Source organism: Podarcis bocagei (genome assembly GCF_964188305.1).
Source record: "Podarcis bocagei genome assembly, chromosome: 12".
NCBI classification, from domain to species: Eukaryota; Metazoa; Chordata; class Lepidosauria; order Squamata; family Lacertidae; genus Podarcis; species Podarcis bocagei.
In genome coordinates this window covers 30,322,684-30,335,454 of record NC_138137.1, presented here as the reverse complement: position 1 = coordinate 30,335,454, position 12,771 = coordinate 30,322,684, and the positions used below count along the sequence as shown (strand labels likewise).

The following is a 12,771-nucleotide window of genomic DNA, read 5'->3' as shown; positions in this document are numbered from 1 at the left end:
ACTCATACCCCGCCCATCTGGCCGGGTGTCCCCAACCACTCTGGGTGGCTCCCAACAGAATATAAAAAACACAATAAAACATCAAACATTAAAAACTTCCCTAAACAGGGCTGCCTTCAGATATCTTCTAAGTCAGATAGTTCTTTATTTCCTTGACATCTAATGGGAGGGTGTTCCACAGGGCGGGCTCCACCACCGAGAAGGCCCTCTGCTTGGTTCCCTGTAACCTTACTTCTTGCAATGATGGAAGCACCAGAAGCCCCTCGGAGCTGGACCTCAGTGTCCGGGCTGAATGATGAGAGTGGAGACGCTCCTTCAGGTAAAGCAACAAACTGCTTTCGACATGGACTAGCTTCCCACAAAAATAATTCAACCTATAATTCCCTGCAATATACATTGTAATGGGGCGAGTGTGGAGCCTCAGTGAGTGAGGAAGGGCCATAGCTCAGTGGCAGAGCCTTGCATGTAAGCCCCAGATTCAATCCCAGGTATGGCTTGGGAATATCCTCCATCAGAAACCCTGGAGAGCTACTGCCAGTCAGAGTATGCAATACTGAGCTAGATGGACCTTTGGTACACCCTATACCTTCCAAGAGGGACGCGGGTGGCACTGTGGGTTAAACCACAAAGCCTAGGACTTGCTGATCAGAAGGTTGGCGGTTCAAATCCCCACGACGGGGTGAGCTCCCGTTGTTTGGTCCCTGCTCCTGCCAACCTAGCAGTTTGAAAGCACGTCAAAGTGCAAGTAGATAAATAGGTACCACTCCGGCGGGAAGGTAAATGGCATTTCTGTGCGCTGCTCTGGTTCGCCAGAAGCGGCTTAGTCATGCTGGCCACATGACCCGGAAGCTGTACGCCGGCTCCCTCGGCCAATAAAGTGAGATGAGCGCCGCAACTCCAGAGTCGGTCATGACTGGACCTAATGGTGCCTTTACCTTTACCTTATACCTTCCAAGCATGTCCAAAACACATTCTTTCCCTCAGAAGATGGTAGGTACTGTAGTTTGTCAAGGGCTGATGGGAATTGTACCTCAGTGGGGGATAAAACTACAGGGCCTGGAATTCTTTGAAAGGGGAAAATGTCCTTCAGGTTTGCTTTAATAACATGTACACAACCTTGTGTATAATGTATAAACAGATATGTTGACTTCCTGTTTCCCTTTATCAACCTTGCCCTGCCTCTCTTCTCACACAGGAATACCACTGTACTTTTGCTCTGTCCCCTGAATCTGGCACAACCACCAGAGTTGGCACTGCTTCACCAGGGCAGCGTAAAATTTATTAAAGTGTGTGCATTTCTGAAACAGATAGATGAAGGAAGAGTTTTCTCCAGCTGCAAATCCACCCGGGATCCTTTCCTCACCAGCTCCTCAAAGGCAGAGGAAAGGGAAGCATGCTGTGCATGCTCAGAGACATAAAAAACTTATTTTTTTTACATATTCAAGGAATGACGTCCCTGGCCCTTAAAACTGGAGAAAGAAATGGCCCCGACAGCTTTATATAGATTGGTAGACAGGCGTTGGCTGGAACTGCTGTAAGAATGAATCGCTTCCAAAGAGGAGAGAGAACAAGGCCGGGATTGAGAGGAGAGCTGAGCAGCACTTTGGAGGTTTTCCTGCGGTTCCTCGACGCACAAGCGGCCTTTGAGCAGCAGCAGCAGCTCCTGCCCTCCGCGCGCCCTCGCCTTGCCATAGGTGCGCTTGGGGCTGGGCGCAGCGAGGCCTCTCCTGGCCGCCCCGTCGGCTCTGGGGAGAGATACAACCGCAAGACCCGCCTCTCGGGGAACTGACAGGCCTCGCCCCTTGGCTGTGCAAACGCAGCGCTCGTGCCATAAAACAGGGGAGTTGCAGCGCCGGCTTCGCAAACTCCGTCCGGCTGCGTAATTGCAAAGTGGGTTTAAAGCTCGTGCGCTTTTACGCTCAACTTTGGGCCACTTCGGGAAGGACTTCGCTGGTTGACATCGGGGCAGGAGGAGCATCGATGGCGCCCCCAGAGCTGTACCACAAAGAGTTCGCCAGTGCGGGCCACCGGGCTGGGCTGCAGATCTGGCGGATCGAGAAACTGGATTTGGTGCCGGTGCCCGAACCGCTGCACGGCAACTTCTACGTGGGCGATGCCTACTTGGTGCTGCACACGGTCAAGAGGAGCAACGCCACCTTCTACAATCTGCACTACTGGCTAGGTACGGGACAGCGGGGGTGGATGCAGGGCAGAAGGGAGGGGGCAAAATCAGCCACCTCCTGGTCTAGCGGCACCTGTCGCTAGGCTTTAAGGGGCCACATGATGCGCTTTTGTTTTGGCTGCTTCCCCCGCCGGTCTGGAAAAGTTCTTGTGGATGAGCCAATCTCTTCTACTCAAGAGAGTTTGACACGTTCAGGGAGGTGCTTTTTCCATATCTATATTTTCTCACGCTTTCCTCAAGGGAGCTTGGGAAAGCGGCTGCTGGTCGAAATGCGGGGTGTTCCCCTTTTATCCTCCCAACAACCCTGTCAGGTAGGTTAGGGTGTGAGACAGTGGCTGGCCCAAGGTGAACTTCATGAGCTTCAAATCCCAAGTGGTGATTTGAATCCTGTTCTCCCAGGCCCTCGTCTGGTGCTCTAACCATTACACCATACCGTCTCTCCTTCTGTGTTGGCTCCTGACACGCCCACCTTCCTTGTTGCTGCTACACATTATTAGGAAGCTGCTTGGTATCATTGGTGCAACTTGCTCTGTTATAGACTGATAGGCATCCACTGCCCAGGGTTTCAGGCAGGAATCTTTATCAGCTTTTACCTGGGGATGCTGAGGTTTGAAACTGAGCCCCTTCGTGTGCAAAGCAGATGCGACAGTGTTCCTCTCAGCTGCCTGAGTTTGCTGTCAAAAAGTTTTGGCAGTGTTTGCCAGCTGGTGCCATAATGTTTCTGCAGAATTCTGTTTCTCCTTCGGGGCACAGATTATAGGATTTAAAGTACTAGTGGGGAGATGTGTGTGTGTGTGTGTGTGTGTGTGTGTGTCTTCTTTGATGCTGATTCCAGAAGATGAGTTGCAAAGGAGCTCAGCACCCGAGCTGTTTTGCAAGCAGCAGATATCTGTTGTAGGTGCTACAAAGAGGAATCTTATGGCACCGTTCAGTCTAGATTGTAAACTCCCCGCAGGCAGTGACCTGCGCTCTTGAGCCCTTTAAAGCTCTACACACACATGTGGCTTTGTAGAAAGAATGATTTTATCAACATATTTATTGTGGGTTCCCACAATGTGGCTAAATCCGGTGCCTTCCAAGGTGACATGTGCCGGAAAGGTGGAACCAGATTTGCCTCCTACAATAAATGCAAAAGAGAATCTCTTGTTACAATGAATCTGTTAGCCTTCAAGGTGACATAAGAGTTTGTTTCTTTGCAGATACTAGGAACTTGCAGGTAATGTTAATCTTGGTCTTAGGGTCCAACCCATTTAGCATCACCTTTTTCCTGCTTTGGTCCTGCTCCATATTTAAAGAAACAGTTATGAATTAATATTTTATAATAATTATAAAAAGTATTCCTGAGCATGTACAGAGCAAATGCCTTAAGTCCCTGCATTTCTGGAACTGAGGTATGAGGCTTCTATCCAGGAGAGATGGCAGGTTTCCCATACTGCCCTGAATGACGTTGCCTCTCTTTTTAGAAATAGTTTTTTTAAAAAAATAAAATAAAATAATGTTTCTATCCTGCTCTTCCTCCAAGATGTTCAGGGTGCCATACATGTTTCTCCCTCCTTATCCTCACAACAACCCTGTAAATTTGGTTAGATTGAGAGAGAATGACTGGCCCAAATAACCTAGTGAGCTTCATGGCTAAGTAGGGTTTGGAATTTGATTTAATGTTTGTACACTGTTTTTCCAACTGCAATATTGAGCTCAAAGCAGCTCACAATCATGACAAAGCACTAAAAAAATAGTGGACAACATTTCCATCAAGATCATCGCATCAGAAATTGCAATAGCATATAAGTAACACAAAAACAAATGATGAAAGCAGAACAATTGAAAGTGATAAAACAAAATACACATTTATTTATTACATTGATAGCCACCTTTCCTCCAAAGAGCTCTTTTCTAGATCACCTCATTCCACAGTGCCAGGTGGATGCTGCAAGGAGTAATGTGCGCATAAAATGTCAAAATAAAAAAATTCCTTCCTTATTTTGACTATGGCAGACCAACACGGCTACCTATCTACGCATAAAATGTGGTAAACTCATTTTTCTGCAGAAAGAACCAGAGGCTATTGGCAAGGTGAGGGAGTTGGCAGTTTTGCTAATGAATTTTGCCACCCACAGTGCTGTGTTGCGCTGTGTTTAGGTATCTCCTGTGGTTTGCAGAAGAGGCTGCGTGCAGGGCTGACAGGAGTGGGGGGAGGGTAGAAGGAGGGCCCTTTGGCCTGGGTCTCAAGCTCAAATGTTGGGCCCCTCAGATTTATACTCTTGTCAATTTTGGAGGCATTTGATAAGCTTATGCACATAAGACCAAAATGCAACACGCTTTGTCCGCTCAGAGCTGCATAGTGAATCAACGAAGAGATGTGGTTTGGCGAAACACATTTTTTGGGTTAGCTGATAATAGGTTTTGTCACATTAAAGAATCATAGAATGTGAAGGGTCATCTAGTCCAACCACTTGCAGTGCAGGAATCTCAACCAAAGCATCCCTGACAGATGGCCATCCAACCTGAGTTTAAAATGTTCATCCATATTAATTAAAAAATATTTCTGATCTGATGGCACAAGATTGGACTGTGATGGACATGCCGTCTCAGATATGCTGATTATATAAACCAACCATTAATTATTATTTTTTGGCAGGGATGCTTTATTTGGTTTTCGTGTATCATCATTTTTTTATTTTTTATTATCATGGCTAGGGGCCTAAAATGCTGAAAGTGGCCCAGGCCTCTCAGGAGAAGGTCTGGCAGTGTGTAAATCTTTTTCTGCTTGGTTTTGTGCTCAACTCATATATCCCTTGATGAAAACTCTCTATCTACATCTGCCAATTTCCATTTTGACCTGAGGTTGCACCTGAGGTTTCATACACACACACACACACACACACACACACACACACACACACATCCACATATGCACACAGCTTCTGTTTGGTGCACAAAACAAAGTCCTGCACCTGAAGATACCTTCTTTGGCTGCATGTAACGGGAAACTATTAAAGGCTATATTTGTGATTAAAGATTATATTTTGAAGTTGCGAATTACCAGTACTTCTGAAGTACAGACAAGAGCATCAAATGGGGCTTTGATTTGGATTTGCGTGGACTCAGCCATGTGGAAATGCTGACATCAAGAGTGTTACGCAACATTCAATTCAGGAGGACCCCAACTAGATAGAGTTCAACTTGGACTCAGCCATGAAGCTCAGAGGGCGACCCTGGACCTGTCACTAGGCTTTAGCTTCATCTGTCTCACAGGGCTCCTGTGACAAGAGGAAGAGGAAAATCAAGTAGAGCACCATGAGCTCCTTGGAAGAAAAGCGAAAATAAATAAATAAATAGTAAAGGTAAAGGGAACTCTGACCATTAGGTCTAGTCATGGCAGCGCTCATCTCGCTTTACTGGCCGAGGGAGCCTGCGTACAGCTTCCGGGTCATGTAGCCAGCATGACTAAGCCGCTTCTAGCGAACCAGAGCAGTGCACGGAAACGCCGTTTACCTTCCCGCTGGAGAGGTACCTATTTATCTACTGACGTGCTTTCGAACTGTTAGGTTGGCAGGAGCAGGGACCGAGCAACGGGAGCTCACCCCGTCGCTGGGATTTGAACCGCCGACCTTCTGATCTGCAAGTCCTAGGCTCTGTGGTTTAACCCACAGCGCCACCCGCGTCCCTATTAAATAAATAGACATATGTCAAAACTGCACTCTTTGGAACCTGGTCAATGTATGTGGAGGAGATCATTGCTGGCCTCAGCAAACCGGACTACCAAAAGTTCCTTAGGAGGAACTCATGGCATCTAAAATAATTTAACTGTATTGTACAGGCAGGCATTTAATCTGTAATAGTTTGCCCTTCTTTGCTATTTTTGCTCCTCTAAATATTCTTATTTTAGGAAAATACTTTAGGAAAATTACTTTAGGAAATCGAGAATATTATTATTATTATTATTATTTATAAAATTTTTATTAGTTTTACCAAATTTTAGAGAACAAACAAACACTTAAAAGGACAAACATACACGTATAATTTCATAACATAATTTCATAAACCTCTTTTCTGGGACTTCCCCATACCCCCCCTTTCTGCATCCCAATGTCCATAATTTTAAGCAACTCCCAATTATTATTTTCCAACCTCTGTCATCTTAGTCATCTCTGTGTTCTGACCTTATATCACTGTATCCCTTTGTTCCAGAAAACCACAACACTCTAACATTCATTAAGTTTATAATAGTCCTTAAGATAACTTTTGAATTTTCTCCATTCTTCTTCCGCCGTCTCTTTTCCTTGGTCACGGATTCTGCCTGTCATCTCGGCCAATGTCATATAGTCCATCACCTTCATCTGCCATTCTTCCAGAGTGGGTAGATCTTGTGTCTTCCAATATTTTGCGATGAGTATTCTTGCTGCTGTTGTAGCATACATAAAAAAAGTTCTGTCCCTCTTTGGCACCAATTGGCCGACAATGCCCAAGAGAAAGGCCTCTGGTTTTTTAGGAAAGGTACATTTAAGTACCTTTTTCATTTCATTATAGATCATTTCCCAGAAAGCCTTAATCCTCGGGCATGTCCACCAAAGATGATAGAAGGTACCTTCAGTCTCTTTACATTTCCAACATTTGTTGTCGGGCAGATGATAAATTTTTGCCAGCTTGACTGGGGTCATGTACCACCTGTATACCATTTTCATAATATTTTCCTTTAAGGCGTTACACGCCGTAAATTTGATACCGGTGTTCCATAACCATTCCCAGTCATCTGACATGATGTTGTGACCGAGATCCTGTGCCCACTTAATCATAGCTGATTTGACTGTTTCATCCTGTGTATTCCATTTCAGCAACAAGTTATACATTCTAGATAAATTCTTAATACTGGGTTCTAACAATTCAGTTTCTAATTTTGATTTTTCCATCTGGAAGCCAATTTTCCTGTCCTGTTTGAAAAATTCCATTATTTGATGGTATTGAAACCAATTTTGTACCTTGTGCTTCAGTTTCTCATAACTTTGCAATTTGAACTTATCTCCATCTTGTTCCAAGATTTCCCAATACTTCGGCCATCCGACCTCCATATTGAGTTTCTTCACTGCCTTGGCCTCCACTGGTGAGACCCATCTAGGGGTTTTGTTTTCCAACAGATCTTTGTATCTTATCCAAACATTAAACAATGCTTTTCTAACAATGTGATTCTTAAAGGCACTATTGACTTTATCATACCATAGATATGCATGCCAACCAAAAGCATTATTAAAACCTTCCAGATCTAAGATGTCTGTATTTTCGAGGAGCATCCATTCTTTCAGCCAGCAAAATGCTGCTGCCTCATAATACAATTTCAAGTCCGGCAGGGCAAAACCCCCTCTTTCTTTAGCATCTGTCAATATTTTAAATTTGATTCTGGGCTTTTTGCCCTGCCAGACAAATTTCGAAATATCTTTCTGCCACCTCTTAAAACATTCCATCTTATCCAGAATCTGCAAGGTCTGGAACAAAAATAACATTCTAGGCAATACATTCATTTTAATCACAGCAATTCGGCCTAACATTGACAATTTCAAATTTGACCATATTTCTAGATCTTTTTTAATTTCTGACCAACATTTTTCGTAATTGTCTTTATACAAATTCACATTTTTAGATGTCAAATAAACCCCTAGGTATTTCACCTTCTTAACCAATGTCAACCCTGTCTCCTCTTGAAACTTCTCCTTTTCTGTATCTGTTAAGTTTTTTCCTAAGACTTTGGTTTTTTGTTTATTCAACTTAAATCCAGCTACCTGGCCAAACTGTTTTATTATTTCTAAAACCTTTTTCGTACTAGTGTTTGGCTCTTGCAAAGTCAATACTAGGTCATCTGCAAACGCTCTTAACTTGTAATGTTTAGCTCCGACCTGCACTCCTTTAACCTGCTGGTCTTCCCTTATCATGTTCAGCAACACCTCCAGAACTGAAATAAAAAGTAATGGGGAAATTGGGCACCCCTGTCGTGTTCCTTTTTCTATCTTAAGTTCCTCCGTCACTACATTATTTACAATCAATTTAGCTTTTTGTTCAGAGTATATTGCGGCCATACCATTCTCAAAACCTTGACCTACCCCCATCCCATGAAGATTCTTTATCATAAAACTCCAAGAAATATTGTCAAAGGCTTTCTCCGCGTCCACAAAGATCAATACTGCTTTAGTGTTTATGTTCACCGGAAATCGAGAATATTATTAAGAACATTCCTGTCTGGTTTTAGGAAAAGAGTGCAGTCAGGATGAAAGTACTGCAGCAGCCATCTTTACGGTTCAGATGGATGATTATCTTGGAGGAAAGCCTGTTCAGCATCGGGAAATCCAGGGATATGAGTCTACTCAATTCGTTGGCTATTTCAAAGGTGGCATAAAGTATAAGGTACGTAATAGTGTGATTGCGTGATGTGTCTACAATAACTGGAACCTTTGAAAAGGGAACTAAAAAGAAGTTACAGTTCCGACTCGGTGTTAAAGCAGAACTTGAAGCAAACAATAGTCTCTAAGTGGTTTACAAAGATACGATACAAAAAAATCAAAATCAATTAAGGCTATAAAATCACACATCAATTAAAATGCATGCTGGAATATTTTTTTTTTTTTTAAGGCTTCAATAAGCGGCAGAAGTTCAATAGGACAGCCCCATGTAGTCTATGTCCCACCAGTCGGCAGTTTATTTCCTGGGGTAAAATCCTAAAAAGAGCTCAACAACTTTGGGGTAAAATCATAAAAAAGCTTAACAACTTCAATCCTAAAAAAGGGGGGGAAAAGGTCAACAACCTTGGTTGGCCCTCATGGCCCTTCACTTCATCAAATCTGGCCCTCTTTGAAAAAGGTTTGGACACCACTAAGGTTACTTATGTATAGATCCTCTTGGCCCAACTATCCCTGTCAAAAAATGGCTGCTGTTGATGATGTATCAGCTATAGCTGGTAAAAGGCACTGAGGCCACCTGATCTTTCAGTGACAAAGATGGATCCAGGTACAGCCTCAAATTTCAAACTTGCCCTTTCCAAGGAAGTGCACGCTCATCGAGAAGAAGCAACTGGTCTGTCTCCCTGACCACCTTCTCAGGTTTCAAATTCAGTTTTCTGTGTTAGTGCAAATCTGGTTGGGTGTGATGTATGATCTACTTCTGTATGTGTATATGTGTACTAGGCCCTTATATACTCCATCACAGAAACCAACTAACCCTAAGTTGCTTCACTTTATTTAGGCAGGTGGTGTTGCCTCGGGCTTTAATCACGTGGTCACCAATGACCTCAGCGCAAGAAGACTTCTGCATATCAAAGGCCGGAGAGTGATTCGAGCCACCGAAGTTCCTCTTAGCTGGGACAGTTTCAACAAAGGAGACTGCTTCATTGTTGACCTTGGAACGGTAAGTGGTCAAGGAATGAAGTTTTCCAAAGCAACAAAATCTCCTACAAAAACTGCCATATAATTAAGTCTGAGCCCCAAACCAAGATCTTCTCTATACATTACAAACACTTCCTCTGCAATATTAGACTCAAAATAACTTGTGTCGCAAGCACTGGTGGTTTGCTGCTGACCACATCCCTTGAAGCATTTAAGCAGATAAAAGACCAACAGGAAACAATATTTTCTAGAATTTGTCATGCTCTAAAATAGCCCCAGCAAAGCTTGGTTAAAAAGGAATAAAGGTAAAGGGACCCCTGACCATTAGGTCCAGTCGGGACTGACTCTGGGGTTGCAGTGCTCATCTCGCTTTATTGGCTGAGGGAGCCGGCGTACAGCTTCCGGGTCATGTGGCCAGCATGACTAAGCCACTTCTGGCGAACCAGAGCAGCGCATGGAAGCGCCGTTTACCTTCCCGCCGTAGCGGTACCTATTTACCTACTTGCACTTTGACATGCTTTCGAACTGCTAGGTTGGCAGGAGCAGGGACTGAACAACGGGAGCTCACCCCGTCGGAGGGATTCGAACCGCCGACCATCCGATCAGCAAGTCCTAGGCTCTGTGGTTTAACCCACAGCGCCACCCGCGTCCCTTTAAAAAGGAATACCTTTATCTTAATGTAGTTCTGATTCAAAGACAGAAACAACCATATGTAAGAAGCATTGAAAAAAGCCAGGATTTCTCAAGATTGGAATCAGATTTGCTATTTCCCTTCATCTTGTTTACTCCCCTCGTGTGGTCAAAATATTAAATTTGACTTAGAGCAGTGGCATGAGACCTGGTTAAGGATGTAGTATTCATTATCAGGTGGTCAATATGGGACCCGGGCTGAATGTTCACGATTTATCATTACAAAGAACTGAGAATAAGCAGCCCATTGTGAAAGGTTAGAGAGAATGCAGAAGGAAGATGCTGTGAGCTAAAAGCAGGGCTGGGGGAACTATGGCTTTCCTTTTGTTGTTGAACTCCAAATCCCATCATTTCTAACCATGCTGGCTGGGGCTGATGGGAGTGGGAGTCCAGTAATATTTGTAGGGCCACAGATCCCCCACGCTCGATCTAGAGTTTTGAAGGAAAGACATGCTTTTTTTCTGAATAAGAATATTGCAGAATAAACATATTTAGGTCCATAATTACAGTTGGGTCACTTCAGAATGTTGCTTTTGTGTGTGTTGAAAGGTCATTCAGCTCCGTTGTACTGCTGTCCTTCTGAGGAATTTAGGGATCACAGTGATACAATTTATTAGACAGTGTGGCTGATTATTTTGAGGGTATGGTGAGGAAACACACAACAGCCTTCAAATCTTGTTGATTTACTTTTGTAACCAGATAAGGTCTATGGATTGCAAACACAGCTTCCATGGAGCCATGGTGTTTGCCCATGCAGTATATTTTCATATGTTATTTGCATATACCTATATTTTTTAAAAAAATGCTTTGAGCTTTGTTTTCTGTTTCTTGACTAAGCCAAGAGATGTTGAGATTTTCTCATTTCATATCCCTACGTGGTTGTGCATCTGGTTGGCATTTACTGTACATGAAGCAAGAACTGGAAATTCAGGTGCCTTACTAAACAATTAATCTGATTAATTTGGCAAGCCTTCCATAGCAAATGCACACTAGCGTTGCTAAATGAGAATATTCTGCTACGTTCGCATAACCGTTTGTACTGGCCACCAATAAACATTGCACAACTAAGATAATGAAAATGCAGAATACTTCGTAAATTCAGCAATGAGATGCTATTAGCTGCAGCTGAAAGAACATTTCTCTAGAAGGCAATATGTGCTTTGAAACAACTTGGACCTGCAATAAAATGCTGCAGAGTAAAAGTGCTTCCTATCAGGGTTCCAGCCAGCTCTTCCAGGAAACTCCATTTTACTCTCCTCACATATTCCATTTGCCCTCCAGCAGTGAATCTGCAATCTGTGCCCTACCGAACGCAGTCAGTTTGCATTGGGTCTTCCCCAGCTTAGAGTTTTAAAAATAACTTTTTTTGTACTTCTCGGGGTCTCCTCAACCCTACTCATACTTCCGTCTTGTGCGTGGGTTATTCCATTTTGGCTACATAAGAATCCACACATACAGAATGAGTTCACTGTTAATGTACAGAATTGTGGAATGAATATTTTGAAACATCCCAATTGCTGTTTCTTCTTTTTGTTTCCTTAATGACCCCATGTCCTTTTATTTAGTTTATGTGTGTGTGAGGGGAAAAAAGGAGGTTTTCATTATCAGTTCAGAGGTTGTGCTGGTGAGACGTGCTCGTCGGTCTAAATATTGTTCTGGGGTGCCTTTCAACACTCAAAAATGATGTTAATAGGCTAATTAGATTTCTCACTTGACTGCATTGCCACTACCTTATTTCCAGGCCAATAAGGATTCCTTACTGTGTGAATGATAATACACATAATCACAAGGGTTAAACAGATCATGTAACTGGGAACAGGCATCCAGACCACAAAAGGAAAAAAGGATAAAATTCAGTTTTATTAAATGATAAAACAAGGCCCCAGTATGATAAATATGCCACAAGGCTGCAACCACAGCAGGGGATAAAAACGACTGAATGCCCTACCATGAGTTGTCAGGGAGATAAAGAATTACACAACTTTTAGAAAACATCTGAAGGCAGCCCTGTTCAGGGAAGTTTTTAATGTCTGACATTTTATTATTTTTTATATTTTGCTGGAAGCCGCCCAGTGTGGCTGGGGAAACCCAGCCAGATGGGCGGGGTATAAATTATTATTATTATTATTATTATTATTATTATTATTATTATTATTATTATTTTATTTATATATACACCCCTCCTGCTATGTAGCTAGCTAGGCATCTACTCCCCTCCATGCTTGTGCCCTGAACTGGACCACTGATGCAGCAGCACGACCACACTTCTTCCCAAACTCAAATTCCCTCACCTGACGGGGCTCATGCAAGTAGCCGGCATCTTCCGCCTTTGCACCTGGTGCAAAGGGCCCCTCCTTGACCTTGGAGACATTGGACTGAGGAGATCCTAATGGCCCAACTCTCTCATGGACCGGCTCTTTCTCCTCTTCCTGCCCTCCCTGCAACTCTTCCCCTGTCTCTGACAGCCCTGACTTTCCTTCTTCCCCAAGCCCTGACTCCTGCCTTCTGCACAAATCACTGGCCCCATGATCC

General features: G+C 43.5%; 1 protein-coding gene across 1 annotated transcript in view; it reads left to right on the top strand.

Annotated features, from left to right (window-relative positions):
• Window positions 1-1,817: 1,817 nt before the first annotated feature.
• SCIN (scinderin) overlaps window positions 1,818-12,771 on the top strand; it is a 54,143-nt gene continuing 43,189 nt past the window's right edge. Inside the window, exons 1-3 of the mRNA XM_081164566.1 lie at window positions 1,818-2,182; window positions 8,421-8,575; window positions 9,410-9,571. Coding sequence (XP_081020692.1) covers window positions 1,981-2,182; window positions 8,421-8,575; window positions 9,410-9,571 — 519 coding nt within the window. The 5' untranslated portion in view covers window positions 1,818-1,980. The remainder of the gene's footprint in view (window positions 2,183-8,420; window positions 8,576-9,409; window positions 9,572-12,771) is intronic.